General features: G+C 46.4%; 1 protein-coding gene across 4 annotated transcripts in view; it reads left to right on the top strand.

Moving 5' to 3' along the window:
• ZNF652 (zinc finger protein 652) overlaps nucleotides 1–21,075 on the top strand; it is an 80,401-nt gene extending 59,326 nt beyond the window's left edge. For 3 of the 4 annotated variants that reach the window (XM_055258709.2, XM_055258712.2, XM_055258710.2), the window contains one exon: nucleotides 11,501–21,075. In XM_055258709.2, coding sequence (XP_055114684.2) covers nucleotides 11,501–12,012 — 512 coding nt within the window. In that variant the 3' untranslated portion in view covers nucleotides 12,013–21,075. The remainder of the gene's footprint in view (nucleotides 1–11,500) is intronic. The other variant, XM_055258711.2, reaches the window with a different exon arrangement.
• Nucleotides 21,076–22,222: the final 1,147 nt, after the last annotated feature.

Consider the following 22,222-nt stretch of genomic DNA (forward strand, 5'->3'; position numbering starts at 1 on the left):
CCGCCTCAGCCTCCCGAGGTACTGGGACTACAGACGGAGTCTCGCTCACCCAGTGCTCGGTGTTGCCCGGGCTGGAGTGCGGTGGCGTGGTCTGGCCTCGCGGCAGCCTCTGCCCCCCAGCCGCCTGCCTTGGCCTACCAGGGTGCTGGGATTGCAGCCCCTGCCCGGCCGCCGCCCCATCTGGGAGGTGGGGAGCGCCTCTGCCCGGCCACCCCGTCTGGGAAGTGAGGAGCGCCTCTGCCCGGCCGCCCCGTCTGGGAAGTGAGGAGCGCCTCTGCCCGGCCACCCACCGTCTGGGAAGTGAGGAGCGCCTCTGCCCGGCCACCCACCGTCTGGGAAGTGAGGAGCGCCTCTGCCCGGCCGCCCCGTCTGGGAAGTGAGGAGCACCTCTGCCCGGCCACCCATCGTCTGGGAAGTGAGGAGCGCCTCTGCCCGGCCTCTCATCATCTGGGAAGTGAGGAGCGCCTCTGCCCGGCCACCTCGTCTGGGAAGTGAGGAGCGCCTCTGCCTGGCCGCCCCGTCTGGGAAGTGAGGAGCGCCTCTGCCCGACCACCCATCGTCTGGGAAGTGAGGAGCGCCTCTGCCCGGCCTCCCATCGTCTGGGAGGTGAGGAGCGCCTCTGCCCGGCCGCCCCGTCCGGGAGGAAGTGAGGAGCGCCTCTGCCCGGCCGCCCCGTCCGGGAAGAAGTGAGGAGCGCCTCTGCCCGGCCGCCCCGTCTGGGAAGTGAGGAGCGCCTCTGCCCGGCCGCCCCGTCCGGGAAGAAATGAGGAGCCCCTCTGCCCGGGCGCCCATCGTCTGGGAAGTGAGGAGCGCCTCTGCCCGGCCACCCACCGTCTGGGAAGTGAGGAGCGCCTCTGCCCGGCCGCCCCGTCTGGGAAGTGAGGAGCGCCTCTGCCCGGCCGCCTCGTCTGGGAAGTGAGGAGTGCCTCTGCCTGGCCGCCCCGTCTGGGAAGTGAGCAGCGCCTCTGCCTGGCCACCCCGTCCGGGAAGAAGTGAGGAGCGCCTCTGCCCGGCCGCCCCGTCCGGGAAGAAGTGAGGAGCGCCTCTGCCCGGGCGCCCCGTCCGGGAAGAAGTGAGGAGCGCCTCTGCCCGGCCGCCCCGTCCGGGAAGAAGTGAGGAGCGCCTCTGCCCGGCCGCCCCGTCCGGGAAGAAGTGAGGAGCGCCTCTGCCCGGCCGCCCCGTCTGGGAAGTGAGGAGCGCCTCTGCCTGGCCGCCCCGTCCGGGAAGAAATGAGGAGCGCCTCTGCCCGGGCGCCCCATCCGGGAAGAAGTGAGGAGCGCCTCTACCCGGCCGCCCTATCCGGGAAGAAGTGAGGAGCGCCTCTGCCCGGCCACCCACCGTCTGGGAAGTGAGGAGCGCCTCTGCCCGGCCACCCACCGTCTGGGAAGTGAGGAGTGCCTCTGCCCGGCCGCCCCGTCTGGGAAGTGAGCAGCGCCTCTGCCCGGCCACCCCGTCCGGGAAGAAGTGAGGAGCCCCTCTGCCCGGGCGCCCCATCCGGGAAGAAGTGAGGAGCGCCTCTACCCGGCCGCCCCATCCGGGAAGAAGTGAGGAGCGCCTCTGCCCGGCCACCCATCGTCTGGGAAGTGAGGAGCGCCTCTGCCCGGCCACCCACCGTCTGGGAAGTGAGGAGCGCCTCTGCCCGGCCGCCCCGTCTGGGAAGTGAGGAGCGCCTCTGCCCGGCCTCCCCGTCTGGGAAGTGAGGAGTGCCTCTGCCTGGCCGCCCCGTCTGGGAAGTGAGCAGCGCCTCTGCCCGGCCGCCCCGTCCGGGAAGAAGTGAGGAGCGCCTCTGCCCGGCCGCCCCGTCCGGGAAGAAGTGAGGAGCGCCTCTGCCCGGGCGCCCCGTCCGGGAAGAAGTGAGGAGCGCCTCTGCCCGGCCGCCCCGTCCGGGAAGAAGTGAGGAGCGCCTCTGCCCGGCCGCCCCGTCCGGGAAGAAGTGAGGAGCGCCTCTGCCCGGCCGCCCCGTCCGGGAAGAAGTGAGGAGCGCCTCTGCCCGGCCGCCCCGTCTGGGAAGTGAGGAGCACCTCTGCCCGGCCACCCATCGTCTGGGAAGTGAGGAGCGCCTCTGCCCGGCCTCTCATCATCTGGGAAGTGAGGAGCGCCTCTGCCCGGCCACCTCGTCTGGGAAGTGAGGAGCGCCTCTGCCTGGCCGCCCCGTCTGGGAAGTGAGGAGCGCCTCTGCCCGACCACCCATCGTCTGGGAAGTGAGGAGCGCCTCTGCCCGGCCTCCCATCGTCTGGGAGGTGAGGAGCGCCTCTGCCCGGCCGCCCCGTCCGGGAGGAAGTGAGGAGCGCCTCTGCCCGGCCGCCCCGTCCGGGAAGAAGTGAGGAGCGCCTCTGCCCGGCCGCCCCGTCTGGGAAGTGAGGAGCGCCTCTGCCCGGCCGCCCCGTCCGGGAAGAAATGAGGAGCCTCTCTGCCCGGGCGCCCCATCCGGGAAGAAGTGAGGAGCGCCTCTACCCGGCCGCCCCATCCGGGAAGAAGTGAGGAGCGCCTCTGCCCGGCCACCCATCGTCTGGGAAGTGAGGAGCGCCTCTGCCCGGCCACCCACCGTCTGGGAAGTGAGGAGCGCCTCTGCCCGGCCGCCCCGTCTGGGAAGTGAGGAGTGCCTCTGCCCGGCCGCCTCGTCTGGGAAGTGAGGAGTGCCTCTGCCTGGCCGCCCCGTCTGGGAAGTGAGCAGCGCCTCTGCCTGGCCACCCCGTCCGGGAAGAAGTGAGGAGCGCCTCTGCCCGGCCGCCCCGTCCGGGAAGAAGTGAGGAGCGCCTCTGCCCGGGCGCCCCGTCCGGGAAGAAGTGAGGAGCGCCTCTGCCCGGCCGCCCCGTCTGGGAAGAAGTGAGGAGCGCCTCTGCCCGGCCGCCCCGTCCGGGAAGAAGTGAGGAGCGCCTCTGCCCGGCCGCCCCGTCTGGGAAGTGAGGAGCGCCTCTGCCTGGCCGCCCCGTCCGGGAAGAAATGAGGAGCGCCTCTGCCCGGGCGCCCCATCCGGGAAGAAGTGAGGAGCGCCTCTACCCGGCCGCCCTATCCGGGAAGAAGTGAGGAGCGCCTCTGCCCGGCCACCCACCGTCTGGGAAGTGAGGAGCGCCTCTGCCCGGCCACCCACCGTCTGGGAAGTGAGGAGTGCCTCTGCCCGGCCGCCCCGTCTGGGAAGTGAGCAGCGCCTCTGCCCGGCCACCCCGTCCGGGAAGAAGTGAGGAGCCCCTCTGCCCGGGCGCCCCATCCGGGAAGAAGTGAGGAGCGCCTCTACCCGGCCGCCCCATCCGGGAAGAAGTGAGGAGCGCCTCTGCCCGGCCACCCATCGTCTGGGAAGTGAGGAGCGCCTCTGCCCGGCCACCCACCGTCTGGGAAGTGAGGAGCGCCTCTGCCCGGCCGCCCCGTCTGGGAAGTGAGGAGCGCCTCTGCCCGGCCGCCCCGTCTGGGAAGTGAGGAGTGCCTCTGCCTGGCCGCCCCGTCTGGGAAGTGAGCAGCGCCTCTGCCCGGCCACCCCGTCCGGGAAGAAGTGAGGAGCGCCTCTGCCCGGCCGCCCCGTCCGGGAAGAAGTGAGGAGCGCCTCTGCCCGGGCGCCCCGTCCGGGAAGAAGTGAGGAGCGCCTCTGCCCGGCCGCCCCGTCCGGGAAGAAGTGAGGAGCGCCTCTGCCCGGCCGCCCCGTCTGGGAAGTGAGGAGCGCCTCTGCCTGGCCGCCCCGTCCGGGAAGAAATGAGGAGCGCCTCTGCCCGGGCGCCCCATCCGGGAAGAAGTGAGGAGCGCCTCTACCCGGCCGCCCTATCCGGGAAGAAGTGAGGAGCGCCTCTGCCCGGCCACCCACCGTCTGGGAAGTGAGGAGCGCCTCTGCCCGGCCACCCACCGTCTGGGAAGTGAGGAGTGCCTCTGCCCGGCCGCCCCGTCTGGGAAGTGAGCAGCGCCTCTGCCCGGCCACCCCGTCCGGGAAGAAGTGAGGAGCGCCTCTGCCCGGGCGCCCCGTCCGGGAAGAAGTGAGGAGCGCCTCTGCCCGGGCGCCCCGTCCGGGAAGAAGTGAGGAGCGCCTCTGCCCGGCCGCCCCGTCCGGGAAGAAGTGAGGAGCGCCTCTGCCCGGCCGCCCCGTCTGGGAGGTGAGGAGCACCTCTGCCCGGCTACCCATCGTCTGGGAGGTGAGGAGCACCTCTGCCCGGCCACCCATCGTCTGGGAGGTGAGGAGCGCCTCTGCCCGGCCACCCATCGTCTGGGAGGTGAGGAGCGCCTCTGCCCGGCCACCCATCGTCTGGAAAGTGAGGAGAGCTTCTGCCCGGCCGCCCCATTGTCTGGGAAGTGAGGAGCGCCTCTGCCCGGCCACCTATCGTCTGGGAAGAAGTGAGGAGCGTCTCTGCCTGGCCGCCCCGTCTGGGAAGTGAGGAGCTCCTCTGCCCGGCCTCCCCGTGTCTGGGTAGAAGGGAGGAGCTCCTCTGCCTGGCCGCTCCGTCTGGGAGGTCTACCACGGAGGCCAGAAGCAATGTGGGGGCTGGACGTGGTGGCTCACGCCTGTGGTCCCGGCACTCTGGGGGGCGAGGCGGGTTGATCATTTCGGGCTAGGAGTTCAAGACCAGTCTGGCCAACTTGGCGAAACATGAAGAATACAACAGACAAACCAACCAACCAACTCAGTGACAACAAAACAGGTCTACCCTGGAGTCATACTCTAATTTTTTCTATTTTCCTCCCTTTCTGATCCTTTATCCCACTTTCTTTTTCTTCCTCTTCCTTCTCCCTCTTCTTTGTCAGATAGAGGATTGAGTTATTATCACTGATCCATATAAAGTCCCTCTCTCATTTATTTTAACTCCCACCCCCCATTTCTATTCCCCAACTTCCCATGTGCAACTTTCCTAATATGTTTGATACGCATCTTTTTGTTTGTATGTATTTTTAGAAAATGTTTATTGTTTTTGTATGCAAAAAAAATTAATAAAAAAAAAAACAATAAGATAAAATAAAATAAAATTTATGGTAATGGCAACGGATGAGATTAAAGTGATAGACAAAGTAGAACTTGGTGAATTGACTGGATATCAGTACTATCAAAATAGTATTCAATCACCAAGTTTGAATGAACTTTTTAAAATTTATTTGTTTGAATGAACTTGGTGATTGATTGGATATCAGTAGTATCAAAGGGTAGCATAGAAGAGAAGAATCAAGGGTTAGTCCCAGATGTGGGGTATAAAACTATTTGTCAAGATAGAGAAGAGTAGAGGGAAGAGCAGGTTTACTAGATAGGATAATGAATTTAATTTTGTACTTGTTTTGAGATATCTCTGGAGCATTCAAGTAAGCAGTTTGAAAAATGGGTTTAAAGTTCAAGAAAGATTTCAGTTAGATGTATATATGTAGGTATGTGTGTGTATATATGTATGTGTGTGTATATATACATATATATGTATATATACACACACACATACACACATATATACATATATGTATATATACATATATACACATATATACATATATATGTATATATACATATATACACATATATACATATATATGTATATATACACACACATATATACATATATGTATATATATACACACATATACATATATATGTATATATGTGTGTGTGTGTATATATATATATTCTGCCCAAGGATATTCACCCTAAGCAGACTGGAATACTTGCGTTTATCAGACAGATCACATACAAAAGACAACTAGCCAAATTTTTGCTCTTTTCTGTCTTCTCTGTAGGTTCTCTGTCTTCATTTATACTGTTCTTTCTTCAGACTCATTACATTGCTGTACAATTAGGTTAGCTTTATCTATGTTTAACAGTTAGGTGATATAGTTAGATATATTAATATACATGCTTTTCTAGTTACCTTAATGAATTTAACTGTTACTATATCTTCTTGCCACCCATTTACCAGTTCTTGCTTAAAGTGGGACATTGTACAGATAGTTGATTTTAAATGTTACATTTGTATTTATCCTTGTTTCAACCCTATTGTAATCTTAACCTTGAGGTTTCAGAGAAACCTTAATATCAACCATTAAACACATTTAGGAGATGCGGCCTAATGAATAATGAGATTTAGAGGCAGATGGGATTGTGGGTTAATGTCAAATGAAGGTCTGGAACAACAAATGTGGACATTAAGAAGCGAGTAAAAGATTACTAAGCAGTAAAAAAGACCAATTTTAATTTGAATCCAGGCATTTGTAGTAGGCTAGTTCTAGTAGTTTTTGGTCTTTCTGTGGCAAATCACTTATAGTATAGAAGACTACAAATGAGGGCCAGGCGCGGTGGCTCACACCTGTAATCTCAGCACTTTGGGAGGCTGAGGTGGGCAAATCACGAGGTCAGGAGATTGAGACCATCCTGGCTAATACAGTGAAACCCTGCCTCTACTAAAAATAATAATTAAAAAAAAATTAGCCAGACATGGTGGCGGGCGCCTGTAGTCCCAGCTACTCAGGAGGCTGAGGCAGGAGAATGGCATGAACCCGAGAGGCGGAGCTTGCAGTGAGCTGAGATCGAGCCACTGCACTCCAGCCTGGGTGACAGAGCGAGACTCTGTCTTAGGGAAGAAAAAAAAAAAAAAGAAGAAGACTGCAAATGAGAGATGTTTAGAGAGATCCAGGAAGGGGATTTGAGCACATAAAAAACCTAAACATCCATACATTCAGTAACTGCTCAGGGAATCCATTCTGTCTGTGAGTAGTGTCTAGTGTGCCTAAGAAGTGATTAGTAAATAATGTGGAGAGGATTTGCTCATACTAGACTAAAATTCAAAGATTAAGGCCTTTGGCTGTGTTTCCATATGTCTGCTGTGAAGAATACTAACTCTGAAGTCACAGAGCAGGGGAGCTTAGAGGTTAATCAAACATGTGCTTTTAAAGTATTTTATTATACAAGTAAATCATATTTAATTTAGAAAAACAAACTACATGGCTAGGCGCAGTGGCTCACACCTGTAATCCCAGCACTTTGGGAGGCTAAGGTGGATGGATCAGTTGAAGTCAGGAGTGTGAGACCAGCCTGGCCAATGTGGTGAAACCTGTCTCTACTAAAAATACAAAAACTAGCCAGGTATGGTGGTGCATGCCTGCAGTCCCAGCTACTTGGGAGGCTGAGGCAGGAGAATTGCTCAAACCCGGGAGGTGGAGGTTGCAGTGAGCCAAGATCACACCACTGCACTCCAGCCTGGGTGACAGAATGAGACCCTGTCTCAAAAAAAAAAACAAAAAACCAGATAAGCATAAAGAATAAAACATCACCCACGATCCTATTACCTAGAGATAATCACTGGTAACATTTGTTGTATTTTTTTATTTTAATAAAGTTGGGGTCTCACTATGTTGGCCAGGCTGGTCTTGAACTCCTGGCTCAAGCAGTCTGCCCTGCCTCAGCCTCCCAAAGTGCTGGGATTATAGGTGTGAGCCACTGTGGCTGGCCTGTTGTATTTCTTTCCATGTGTATATATTTTTAAAAGGTAGATAATACCATGCATGCTTTTTTTTTTTTTTTGAGATGGCTTCTTGCTCTGTCACCCAGGCTGGAGTGCAATGGCACAATCTCGGCTCACTGCAACCCCTGCCTCAGCCTCCCCAGCAGCTGGGACTACAGGTGCGTGCCACCACACCCGGCTAATTTTTGTATTTTTAGTAGAGATGGAGTTTCACCATGTTGGCCAAGCCTGTCTCGAACTCCTGACCTCAAATGATCCACCTGCCTCAGCCTCCTAAAGTGCTGGGATTACAGGCATGAGCCACCACACCTGTCCTCATGCATGCATTTTCATAACTTGCTTTTATTTAATAGATCATAGATAAACTTAATAGATTATACATTTTCATGTTAATAATTACATTTCTGGGCCAGGCGCAGTGGCTCACGCCTGTAATCCCAACACTTTGGGAGGCCGAGGCGAGCAGATCACAAGGTCAGGAGATCAAAACCATCCTGGCTAACACGGTGAAACCCTGTCTCTGCTAAAAATCCAAAAAATTAGCCGAGCGTGGTGGTACGTGCCTGTAGTCCCAGCTACTTGGGAGGCTGAGGCGGGAGAATTGCTTGAACCCAGGAGGTGGAGGTTGCAGTGAGCCGAGATTGCACCACTGCACTCCAGCCTGGGTGACAGGGTGAGTCTCCACCTCAAAAAAAAAAAAAAAAATTACATTTCTATACTTTATAACGTTGTTGTTGTTGTTCTGACACAGCATCTCTCTCTGTGGTTCAGGCTTGAGTGCGGTGGTGCAATCTCAGCTCACTGCAACCTCTGCCTCCCAGGCTCAAGTGATTCTCCCACCTCATCCTCTTCAGTAGCTGGGACTGCAGGTGCACACCACCATGCCTGGCTAATTGTTTGTATCTTTTTGTAAAGACAGGGTCTTACCATGTTGCCCAGGCTGGTCTCAAACTCGTGGGTTTAAGCAATCCTCCTGCTTCGGTCTCCCAAAGTGCTGGGATTCCAGGTGTGAGCCACCTTCTAGCATGTAACGTTGCTTTCAATGGTATTTTCCATCAAACAAATATACTATAATTGATTTGCTTAATTCCATTTAACACAGAAGTTGAAGGGCTTTTGTTTGTTTTTTACTATGTAGACAGGGTGCCACTGTGTTGCCCAGGCTGGTCTCGAACTCCTGGCCTCAAGTGATCCTCCTGCCTTGGCCTCCCAAAGTGCTGGGATTACAGGCTTGAAACACCACACCCTGCCAGAAGTTGAAGTTTTTAAGATGGTTAGAGGAAATCGATTAAAAAGAAGGAAAACAATCTGGGCTCAGAATTCATCCAGAAAGATGAATATGAGTCACAGTAAGGAGCCTAGCCATGGCAGTGATTGAAGAATGAAAAGTGTAAAGTGGGCCGGGCATGGTGGTTCACACCTGTAATCCCAGCACTTTGGGAGGCCAAGGTGGGCGGATCACCTGAGGTCAGGAGTTTGAGACTAGCATGGGCAAAATGGTGAAACCCCATCTCTACTAAAAATATGAAAATTAGCTGGGTGTGGTGGCACATGCCTGTAATCCCAGCTACTCTGGAGGCTGAGGCAGGAGAATCACTTGAGCCCAGGAGGCAGAGGCTGCAGTGAGCTGAGATCGTGCCACTCATTACACTTCAGCCTGGGTGACAGAGCAGGACTCTGACTCAAAAAAAAAAAAAAAAAGCATAAAGACAAGAGAAATATGATAGTCTTCAAATAATACTGATAGTTATGGAGAAAATTGACTCTTCAATCTCTCAGGAAAGTGAGGAAAATTCTGGCTTCCATGGAAGAGGCCATAGAGGATGTCAGTTTTCTACTATAATGAAAAGCTGGAGACAAGAAATTTGGACTATGATATGGGTAAAGAGGTGTTTTCTCCTAGGTATAAGAAGGGGTCCTGGGGTGGTGGGAAAAAAGGAGTCCCAAAGTAGATGAGAAAGTAAGAAAATACATCCCTTCATGTGTGCAGAAATGCACATTGAGTGATTTGTGAAATACTGTGGTTTATATGTCAAAAACAAACTCTAGAACCAGGCTGCAGATTTTAAATCCTAACTCTCCATTAGCATATAAACTTGAGCAAGTTTGTTAATTCCATTATGAGTAAAATAAGGGGTAATAATATACCTGCCTCATACAGTCACTGGAGGATCACCAAGGTTAATAGATGTAAAGCAGTTAGCAGTGTCTGGTACACAGTAAGACCCAATACGCATGAGTAGAATAAACACACTCGTTGGGAGAAGAGGGAGCAGCAAGGGAAGTGACAGCAACGCTCTTATAGCAGGAGTTAATGTAAAGAGACGAGCTATAGATATGGAGGACTGATGCAGGAATTGATCAGTACAAGCATATGGTTCACCGAAGTGCATGTACAGAAGTACTCCCCGCCTCACCTCAGCATCCCATATAAAATGATTGATGGACATATAGAATCAAAAAGCATTTTATTTTCTGTAGCCTGGGTAGAGAAGCAGGCAGACACAGCATGGAACTAAGCAATAAGTTCAAAAGAAAGTTAGGGAAGCTTAAAAATTAAGCCCTCAGAACCCAAACCTAATTTCCTTTCTAAATGCCTTAAGAACTATGGGATTCTGTCTCCTTTTTTGACTCGCTGGCCCACTGGTCCTCAACTAGGAGCAATAGCCCGCAACACCCTCCCTACACCCATGGACATTTGGAAATGGCATAGGGGCATTTTTTTATTGTCGAAATCTCTTGTGGGTATTCAGTAGGCTGGCACCAGGAATGCTGAATGCCAGATAGTCCCACATAATGAGTAATTGTCTGCAGAAATGGCAGTAGCACTCATTGAGAAACACTGTGGTGTGAAATTCATGTTGTAGGTTTGTCAAGCCAGTATTTTCTAAGTTCAGTGCCAAAAAGCAAGCTGTATGCTAAGGATTGTGTATGAATAGGCAGGAAGAGACTTCTTTGTTCCACAGGACATTTTCAGAAAATTCTTACTTTTGTTTGGAGTATCAGAAATTGCTTACAGGGCAGGGCCTTAGCTCATACCTGTAATCTCAGCACTTTGGGAGTCTGAGGCGGGAGGATCACATGAGCCCATGGGTTCGAGACGAGCCTGGGCAAAATTCGGAGGCCCTGCCTCTACAGAAAAAAAAAAAAAAAAAAAAAGATAGCCAGGCATGGTAGCTGGCACCTGTAGTAGTCCCAGCTATTTGGGAGGCTGAGCTGGGAGGATTGCTTGAGCCCAGGATGTTGAAACTGCAGTGAGCTGTGATCACACCACTGCACCCCAGCCTGGGTGACAGAGCAAGATCCTGTTTAAAAAAGAAATTGCAGCCAGGTGCAGTGGCTCACACCTGTAATCCCAGCACTTTGAGAGGCTGAGGTGGGTAGATCACCTGAGGTCAGGAGTTCGAGACCAGCCTGGCCAACATTGTGAAACCCCGTTTCTACTAAAAATACAAAAATTAGCCAGGCATGGTGGTGCACACCTGTAGTCTCAGCTACTCGGGAGGCTGAGGCAAGAGAATTGCTTGAACCCAGGAGGTAGAGGTTGCAGTGAGCCGAGATTGCACCATCGCACTCTAGCCTGCGTGACAAGAGCAAAACTCTTATCTCAAAAAACTAAAAAAGAAAAAAATTTCTTACAGATTAACTTGCCTAAATTTAAAGGCAAAGAGTCATCTAGGATATTTCCTTGAGCGCAGAAAGCCATTTGAACTGTTCTTTGTGTAGGATGTAGAGGATCACTAATGTAGATGCCTTCTCCCCCATCTTTATCTTCTTCTTTTAGCTAAGCCCAGATGGTAGGGTGTATGTAAGTTTTAGTTGTATCTACTCTGATCTGTTAAGTCCAAATTTGAGAGGATTTTTAAATGACTCTAGAATACAGTCTCATAGGCCAGGCGCGGTGGCTCACACCTGTAATCCCAGCACTTTGGGAGGCCAAGATGGGAGGATCACTTGAGGCCAGGAGTTCAAGACCAGCCTGATCAACATAGTGAGACCCCATTTCTATTAAAAAAAAAAAAAAAAAAGCATGAGCACACAATTACCACCTAATATGTTAATCATTTTTATGTCTGTGTTCATCTCAGGAGAGAAACCCTTTATCTGTGAAATCTGTGGCAAAAGCTTCACCAGCCGCCCCAACATGAAGAGACACCGCAGAACTCACACAGGCGAGAAGCCCTATCCATGTGATGTGTGTGGCCAGCGGTTCCGCTTCTCGAACATGCTTAAGGCCCACAAGGAGAAGTGCTTTCGGGTGACCAGCCCCGTGAATGTGCCACCTGCTGTCCAGATTCCACTTACAACTTCCCCAGCCACCCCAGTTCCTTCTGTGGTGAACACACCCACAACCCCAACCCCTGCAATCAATATGAATCCTGTAAGCACTCTTCCCCCTCGGCCCATCCCCCACCCCTTCTCGCACCTGCACATCCACCCACACCCTCACCACCCACACCACCTTCCCATCCCTCCAGTCCCTCACCTCCCCCCACCTCCAGCTCTCTTTAAGAGTGAGCCTTTAAATCATAGAGGCCAGAGTGAGGACAACTTTCTGCGTCACCTGGCAGAGAAGAACAGTTCAGCACAGCATCATTAGCATCCGTCTCATTAGTGTGTTCTCCAGGAGACACGTCCTCGTGTGTGAGTGTGCACAGAGGGAGTCGGTGAGCATTTCCTTAGTTCTCAGACTCTCCTCCGCCTCTACCAAGAGCTTCGCCAGTGTCACTGAATCAACAGATCCAAGGGAATGAACAAGAAGACTACCTTGAGCTCACAGAGGGACTGTCATCTAAACCAGGGGAACCACTGAACTAAAGCCCAATTTGCTTGCATTTTCTGATGACTTTTATAAGTTTCAAATACTCAGACTTGTGGAATTTTATAATTTCATATCAGCTGATGAGGTATGCTTGCTTTTATATCCCGGACTTCTCCTCAAAGAGGGGATAGGCCTGGTTTCCTTTGTACTAATCGGGAAGGCTGTGAGATTAATCCAGAGCATTAATTGTATCACTGTGTATGGTAAGGAATTCTTTTCAGCTTTTGGTGCCAGCTATAGAGTTGAGCTGGCCGTGTTTCACAGTATATCAAGCATTATAGAGAAAGACAGAAATTTTCTTCTTTGTGTAGCTCTCCTAACGCACTCTTTATTTTACTACAGAAATTATTTTAGAGTTTTTGTATAGACTTCTTTTGGTAGTCTGTTTCTAAAATGAAATGTATTTCAATAAGCAGTGTAATTTTTTCAGTGTAGCTGAACCTATGTTGTAAAATAGAAAAAAATTTTTATAATCATCAAAATGTGATTCTTAAAGATGCATATAACTTCTATAATTCAAAGCTATTCTTACATCCGTACAACTCAAAAGGTGCTTCAGAGACTAGATGTATCTGAGAGGGTCTCCAGACCAGGTTACTGCAAAAATGAGGTTTTGCTTTCAGGATTTGGCGTAAATACTTGGTAGTTTTGACATCTCTGCTTAACACTCAGAGAGGCTCCCTAATGTGCTCCTGTCCTCCATGTTCTGCTTGGCTTCGTTAGTGCATTACATGAAATGATTTGCAGGGGATGGGGCCTTTTCCAGGGAAGTCACCTAAAGCTTGCATGTTTTGAAAATTTGAATAAGGCTGTTTGCTGACAGGAGGAGGAAGTAGTGGAGATCATTTCATCTCAGTCACATCTGTTTCTCACTTCCCTTAGGAACTGTGTTCGTGTTTAGCTTTTATGGGATGACAAATTGAAATCTCTCATTTTGAGGTTGCTTTATTTTTCTAGAATTGTTATAAGAAGCTAAAATAGTAAACTTAAAATCACAAACATGATGTTGCTGATAGTGGCTGAGAAATTCAGATGAGAAGACAAATTGGTTATGAATTTTGAAATATCTATTATATATAAAATGTGGATATGTTCACAACCTCGAGCTATTTTAACACAGTTTAAATATAGTGAGGGAAAACTCCGAAGTTTTACTGCCCTGTCCTCTGCAAATTATGTAATACCAGCATTCTTAGGTGATAAAGAGAGCAGCACCTCTGGCACCTTTAGGCCGATTACTTTTTCAAGTTTGGGGAACTTCAAAAGAACATAATCAACCAGGAGCTTATTATAGGAAAGGCTGAACAGAAGGGCTAGTGTATTGATTACACTTAACTGATCATATTTATCCAGACTCAGTATAGCTTAAAATTTTGTATTTCTTTATCTCAGAGAACTGAGTTCCCAGGCTAAATCACTTACCTCCCACCCTCTCTCCAATTTTTTTTTTTTTTTAAGAGACAAGGTCTTGCTATGTTACCCAGGCTAGAGTGCAGTGGCTATTCACAGGTGCAATTATAGCACACTACAGCCTCCAACTCTTGGGCTCAAGCAACCCTGCCTCAGCTAACCAAGTAGCTGAGACTACAGGCGCATGCTACCATGCCCAGTCCATTTTTTAATCTTGAAATTTCTTCATTTTTCTTTCTTCGGGTTCTTAAAATCTTTGCCTGAATCAGAACGCTGGCTTTTATTTATTTTTTTATTTTTAATATTAAATGTGCAGATATGCTTTGAGCACTTTTCTAGCTAATGAGCTCTGTGGTAGGAAAAAATGAATTCTTTCAATTGAGATTAAGTCCATATTTTTCAAATGTCACATTCTCTATTGGCTTTTTGGTTTAGTGTTTCTAAATTTTCTCCTTCTGATTTTGCCTGTCTTACATAATGAGCATAGGAAAATTTTGGAATGAGGCAGAAAAGTATCTCAAGACATACTTCCTGGTTTTGGATGTAAGTTTTAAAGAATGGTATTTTTAATATTTGTACACATTCTTTGAGCACCCAGGTACCCAAGCCAATAAGGAAAGTTAATTCCTTGCATATGACTGTTCTATCTTTAGTGGTTGTCTCCCCCTCCCTCCACGGTCTCCTTGGCATTCCATGGCAAGTTTGTCAACCTACACTTTTATATAGACATATCATTATTTCATGGTCAAGCCTGTAGTATTAAAATGATTTTTTTAAAAGATGTAAACTGTGCTTAGTTAATTGGTTATATTTTGTTCTGTTTTTTTTTTTTTTGAGGCAGAGTCTTGCTCTGTTGCCTGGGCTGGAGTGCAGTGGCTCGATCTTGGCTCACTGCAACCCGTGCCTCCTGGGTTCAAGTGATTCTCCTTCCTCAGCCTCCCGAGTAGCTGGGATTACAGACGCGCATCACCATGCCCGGCTAAGTTTTGTATTTTTGGTAGAGATGGGGTTTCACCATATTGGCCAGGCTGGTCTCAAACTCTTGACCTTGTGATCTGCCCACCTCAGCTTCCCAAAGTGCTGGGATTACAGGCGTGAGCCACCGTGCCCAACCGCCTTATTTTATTCTGAATAAATTTACAGTATTGGGCAGCAATTCTGAATTCTAGACTTGAGACCACAGAATCAACCATTTCATGAGGCTGTACTATAATTATACACTGGAATATTCAGGTAGTCATCTTTGATTTTTCATTCAAGTAAATATAGCCATAAGAAAATATCTGCTATACAGGAAAACCAGTATTACGCAAATACCACCATCCTTAACAGAAGCAAAAGATATATATATATTATTTTTTAAAATTAGCATTGTCATACAGTACAATTCTTAATGAAGTGTATTGTGGAACAATTTAGAAACTTCCTTTTTTTCCCCTAGATTAAGGATACTTTCCTTGACTTGAGATTTGTGATCTTCAGGAAAACTGCTCAAATATAGTGACTCCTCATCAGTATCATATTGCATATGAATAATGAAATGCATTAAGAATATTCACAACATTAATGCTTCTGAATATAAGAACTGCAGGATTAAGCCTTAAACATATATGTGCAACACGTTTAACATGGTTAAGACTCAAACTCAGGGTTGAAAATTTGGTTGGGGTCCTCTTTGTAAGATAAAAGTTGCATTATGTGGTATGTTTTCTTCCATATATGCTACAGCACCCCATGAATTCTTCAAAACTTTTTACCTACTTGTTATCTGTTTATGAAAAAAAGAATTATGGAGAAGTTTGAGTTCTCAGCCCTTATCTGTACATCTGTTAAAGACAACAAAAGCTGCATTTAAGCATTATATCGATAACAAATTGAGGCTGTCTCATTACGTAGTTTTACTGTCTTCAAAGGTTTGTATCATTGCTAGGGTTAAGACTTATTTGAGGATAAGTTGGCATTGTATTTTTTGTGTGTGTGGGTTGGTTTGTTTGTATTTGTTTGGTTTTTATTTTTCTATTTTCTCTCATAGATTTATCAGTAAAATATAAACTCTTCCTTAGCCTTAATAAAGGCTGCTGCTTTCTCAAATTGAGTCAGGTAGGCTCATTCTGAGTTAGATTTTTAAATTTGAATGAAGAAAAGACAACAATTTAAAGGCATGTGGCTTCATTTCCACATATATTTGTGACTGGATTCTTATTTTTAGCAAGAGGGGAGATCGCCACAAAAAAACTTTAGTTCAAAGAAGCCTGTGCAAATCAGTTACCAGTACTTTCATAGTCTACCATTTACATTAACTGTTCTAGATTAATGACTAAGCATGGACATTACCATAATTATACCATTTTTTTAAAACCACATTTGTTGAAAGTATCCTTTTCTAGTGGTTAGAACTTTCCGTATAATTTGATTTTCCCTCATATACTAACCGAAAGCAAAATGCTCTGATGAGATGCTTATAAACTATGAATTTTTTAATTCTTGAAATTTTTTTCAGTTTTTATGTTTGTTGAATAGATATGTATGTTTAGTTTCATTATTATTTCACTGGAAGTTTTAAATTTTGAGAAGATGAAGCAGAGGTAGAAATCCATTGCAGATATATGTATATTTACCCCATCTTGCAGATCTCGGTTAGTAAAACACAGAATGATAGGTCGGTTTTAATGTTTAAAAAAAAAAAAAAAAAAACTAAAGTTAGAGAAAACTTTCTGTTTGAGCTACTGTATAGAAAAGACAACTTTTATTGCATTGGTGTCCACATGATAAATATTTCAATGCTGTTCTAGACTGTATGAGAAGTACTTAATGAAAAAAGGGATACATCACATTTAAGAATTGTATCAGCTAATTACTGTTTTTAAAAAACCAACTCATTTGGAATTCTTCAGACTACAAAATTGAGCAAGTAAAGTTTGGGTTTTAATTTTCCTTTGCCTGAACCAAGATAAGAAATTTCTTAAGAGTTTTTTTTTTTTTTTTTAAGGAATTAAAGGTCATAAGCCATTAGAAATAGTGGCATTATTATGCAATAACAACACCCTAGCTAACCTGCTTTTGTCATCTGTAGCACTTACAATAAAGAATGATGACCTTCCAACCCTGGACACTACCTCGATAAAGCAAACCAGAGATCCTCTCTACACTTTCTATGGAAGCCATAAAAGTTGCCATCAATATATCCACTTTCATAGTTCTATACTTTTATACTTTCTAGACTTTTTATAGACTTTATGATCAGATCTTTTTGTCTTAGAGGATAGGTTTTGCAAGATTCAAAGGAAAATCAAACTCCATGGTTGTTCCAGCTTTGAAGCTTTTGCTTCAGTAAATTTGTTTAAAGAACCAGGTCACATACCATTTATCAAATTCTTTATTTAAGTCAGAATACTTTGCAGACATGCATATTTGGAAAACAAACTCTTTCTTTTTCACTAGATAGAGTCTGTATTGTTGTAAGAAACTACTTATAAGGTGGCTTTCTTTCTGCTTTGTCACTCTATATATTACTCAATAATATATGTATGGTCACAGTTTCCTGGAGTTGTTTTATTTCTTTATGACAGATACATGAGTATGCACCTCTCTCTAATCCTCTGATGTCACTGCAGCTTAAGTCTCTCTCACTCTGTTTTTGAGTGCCTTCAAAATGCCAGCATCCTGGAACATTCTTTCCTGATCTAAATCCTACCTCTGACTATTTCATTATCCATGAATATTGGACTTCACCCATATTCCAATGGGCTTAACTCTACAAACTAGCTAAAACCTTGGACAAGAATTTTGACCGTATTTCTGTTTTGTTCCTCCATGTCATTTTTAGGTTACATTTTTAACTTTTGTTTATATCTTATTTCTTCACATATTACATCTCTATTGATTTTATCCTTATTTGACTCTTCACTTTCTTTACTTTCACCAGAAATTTAACGTTCCTTTAAAATTAAAGGTCATTGAATGTCTTTTGAACACCTTTTTCTCAACTGAAGTCTTCCTGAATGCCTCCCCTTTCTGATGAAAGGATCTTGAGTGCTGCTGTTGCTCTGCCCTGTTCCCACGTGCCCACTCTCTTCCATACACATTTTGCGAGACTATTTATTTTAGTCAATTTAATTTAAAATTGCTCTCTGGGTTTCTGCTCTCTCATGGCCCTGTCCCTCAAGAACTTCTGTTTACTTTTTCTAGCTGTTTTCATCTAATTCGTTTAAAACGTATGATGGATCCATAATATGTGAAGGATGTAGTGAAAAGGAGGTTGCAGTGTTTTATGTAATATGATCGAGCACCTCCGTGATGAAACATTTAGCAATTGGCTAGTCCTTCACAGCCAGAGCGGAAGTTTGTGCTGTGTACAGGTCTTTTTACTCCCTTCCAGTTCTCCTCCAAAACTGGAGAAAAAGAAAAAAAACTCTTTCAAATGAGGAGATTTGATTGCATTTTTTTTAGGTGAATGAAAGCTTGGAGTTGAGCATTTGGGCCTTAGTCAGCATTTTTCCTTTCTGACTTAAAATCTCATGTCCTTTTCCTTAAAGTTAATAGTACTCAGGTTTTTAAGACTAATAACCACACAAGGTGGGTATCTAAGAAGGCAGCTGTTAATACATTCTCCATCTTTCCTGTCTGGCAACAGACACTATATTGTTGGTGAGATAGTGCAAAATTGTGAGAATTGGTTATGTTTGATGATGAATAAATTCAAGATTTTTGAAGGCTTCACTGCTATTTGGGATGGGAAGATGAGTTTACAAAATGAAAAAGGTAGATTTTTATGTTACAGAAATCAGTAACGGGTTTCTTGTTGTGTTAATTGCCTTTCACTTCATTCGCCGTGATGTTTCTTCCTCATTATTGATCTAGAAGTTTGCCTCTTGGATAGTAACTAGCAAATTAGTATCTACTTTAAAATTTGTGGCTTTTCTCTTCAGAGTCCCAGGCCATAAAACAATGGAGAGCTGTACTTGCTTGTCACTTGGAGGAACCACATCCTCGAGACAGCCTGCTGTCTTGTATGTCTTCAGTAGGAAACTTCCGACACACGCATCCAAGGGAGTTCCTGCCCCTGAGAAGTGTTCCCATAGCTTTCCAGTCGCAGGTTACTTTCACACTACATCAGCTTCTCTGGTGAGATCAGGGATGTTACATATTACTTGGAAATGATTTCATAGGAAGTGAGGATGGGGCAAGAAAGGAGGTGGAAGCTGAATCTTGCTTAACTTCAGAAGGAAATCTGATACTTGCCTTGGCTAGTTCTGATCAACTAAAGAGCCTGTGTCTACTGGATGTGCCAAAGAATCAAGTTGTTTCTGGAATATCCAGCTCCTCTGAATGAACACAGCTTCCTCCCTACCTGTCTTTTACGGGTGAAAAGGGACCGTCTGATGAGCATGATAGACTTAGACTCACATCCTGTACAGGACTCAAGACTGTTTCATTGCATTTGAAAGTTGGTGGGAAGTATTTTATTCTGCTAGAACTCCTAACCCTCCTAGAAATATCTTTTCATGCTCTATTAATTCAATTCATTAGGTTAAAAAGAAACTGTGTGACATAATTTTGGTGTTTACTTCTTAAGTTGTCTCCCCAAGGGCATATATGTAGCCTCTGAAAATGGGATGATTTCGTCTCAATCTTCCGTAAATTTGAATATGCATTTTATTCATTTCTTGACATGGGCTGTGTGACTGTTTTCCATCGGCAGTTCTGGCTTTGTCCACAAGGGAGCAATAAAGTACTTTAGCTTTATTCTCAACCTTCTAAAGAAAGATCCCACTTTTAAATCTCTTCTGGAATAGCCTCTTGGCTCAAAGCTTATTCATATATTTTGATTATTTGAGAAATTTTCCCTTATTACAAAGTCCAGTCGTTCATCCCTCATGATGCAAGCAATGATTGACGTGTGGGTCTGGAGTCCTTGTGGATCAGGCATCTTAATTAATTAGACTTTCTACATATTGATGACCCCCAGATTGAAAGCCAGGACCTTCCCATGGGGGTGCCTTTGTGTGCTGAAGGCAGAGCAGGCAGGCTTCCCCGCTCCTATCTCCTCTGCAGGCCACCACCATCACATCTGTAGAAGGAGGAACAAGAGCACTGGGGGAACTCTGGAGTATGAGTAAGGAAATGCTTCTCACCTTCTCTGCTCCAGAGAGATATCTGTTACATCACGGAACAAGTCCTCCAGGTCAGGCCCTTCCTCCTGACCAGTGCAACGGGCACTCCAGGTTAGAAACTGTGTGTGCTCCCTCTCTGTCAGTTACTTGTCTTAAGGGCTCCTATCCGTGATCATCAGCTCTCTGGCCATGAGTTCTGTTTGTGCTTATTGCAGCAGCATCTTCACAACAAACAGGTCAGTAATCAACCTGGGAAGGGAAAAGACCAGACGGTAAATATTACCCTCTGTAGAGCCGGGAGGCATTTACACCTGGAATGGCCTTCTTAACTGATTTCTGCCTGGCCCCCTCACCCCCAGCCAAGTCTGAACCTGAGCAATACCAGGCACAGAGAGGTGTCTACTTGTAACTCCAACACTTGACAAAAAACAAAACTGAAGCTGTGATTGGTTTAGGCAGCAAGTGGCCAGGTGCAACTTGTTTGTTTTTATTTTTGTTTTCCCCAACAGTACTGAGATCACTTGCACTTTTCCTCATTTCTTAAGAAAAGAAAATCCAGTTTGCTTGCCATGACTTGTTTAGCGTTAGGTTTACAAAGCTTGTTGTTGAATGTTGAATATTTGTCCAAAGGAGTTTGACAAAATAGAAGCTGCTTGGTCCCTGTTCTGCCTGCTAGGTCATAAGGATGAAGGCCATGTGGCTGGGGTACTTATGTCAAGTCCAGAATGGGGCAGTGTCCCTCTCCTACCTCTCTGCGGAGACGCAATTGAAGGTCAAGTAGACTCAGTGTAGGGCAGGCAGCTGTCATGCTGCAAAGAAGTTTAGAGGAGTCTTTGGGTTGGGGAGGTGACAGATAGGTAGGACAGGATCTCTTAAGATGGGAAAGATACTGGGGAGAGGAGGGCTGTTTGGCCCCAGGGAACTGCAGTGAGGTGGAACTGAGCTCCGCTCCTGAATCTCCAAAGGAGCCCATGCTGCCCGGCTTCCCTGAGTCATTTTTTCCAGCATCCTGTCAGATCCCTCAATGTACTGATTTCCCCCTTGTGTTAACTATACCAATATTATTTTTTTAGCAATTGAAATGCACTTTTTTATTTCAACTCAATCATGATTTTAAGTATAAAAAATTTATAGATTGTTAAAACTACTTTTTTGTGTATTTTTAACCACTCAATGTAGCATTGTATATTTTATTCTTGTGAGACTCTGGTACAGGTGTGCCACCTAATGATTTTTCTGAGATGCTGGGCCTTTGGATGTGTACGGTAACCAACTTAATGCTAATGTTCAAAGTAAAAAAAAAAAAAAAAAAAAAAAAGCAGCCATATCCCCTGTGTGTCTTTCTTCATTTCTTACCCTCAGATGACAACATTTTGAGGTCCCCCTGGCTAACAAATTGCCCTTTTTGAGAAAAATGAACAATCCTGCAGTCCTCTTCTGCTGTTATTTGTTGTTTCTAGTGATGGTAATAGGCTGACCTACCCCAAACCCTGCCTGATCTCTTCATGAATAACATGTTTTCAAGGCTGTTAACCAAAGGCAGAGTGATTAGTTCTCTCTTTGCAGCGCTGTTTGGTTTCAGTAACACTAGTGTGTTCAGCCAAGCAATAATCTGAAAGTATCCTTGAGAACAGTGTTTGGAAAAAGGATCAGGATTGGGTTCTGAACCAATCTGAAGAAAAATCAACACAGATGGAAACAGCTTACAAAGTACAGTCAGTGAAAAGCAATAATTATAAAATATGGTACTTGGGATGAGGCATCTTTCCCTACCTCTACCCCCTTCATTCAGTCATTCATTTATTCCACAAATGTTTATTAGATGCCTAATACGTGCTGGACATTGATCTGGCCACTGGGGATTCAGCAATGAGAAAGACAGGCTCTACTCTCACAGACCCTGCTTTCTGGTGGAGAAACGCTGACAATAAACAAATGATGATCTTATATAATGTCAGGTGGTGTGGGCCCTTGTACTGTGAAGCTTGCCCTCAGAGCTGTGACTAGTCAGCTGGAAGTTCAACTAGCTTCTGTCATAATAAGCCTTCCCAGCCCATGAGCCACCTGATTTTGTTCCTTCTAAGGATTCCAGTGAGGGAGTTGGGTGTATAGGAAGGAAATCTTATTGTTCAAGTTTCCCTTTGAAACCTCTTAGAATGGAATAAAACTGCCCAAATCATAGAATTACTATTCTTTATCGTCTTGTATCTCTAACTAGATGTAGATGTTAACACAGTTTCTTCATAGATACAGGGCAGGTAATCACTCCCACCTGAGTATATACTAAATAAGTGCTTTCAAACTTTCACCATGACCCCAGAGCAAGAAATATTTTTACCACTACTTTGCTACTCAATACATATATATATATGAGCTTATTTATGTAAGTGAATAAAAGGTTCAAGAAAAATATATGTGCTGCACTTTGATATTTTCTGTTTTTCTTTTCTTTTTTTTTTTTTTTT

Source organism: Symphalangus syndactylus, chromosome 20, assembly GCF_028878055.3.
Source record: "Symphalangus syndactylus isolate Jambi chromosome 20, NHGRI_mSymSyn1-v2.1_pri, whole genome shotgun sequence".
Lineage (NCBI taxonomy): Eukaryota > Metazoa > Chordata > Mammalia > Primates > Hylobatidae > Symphalangus > Symphalangus syndactylus.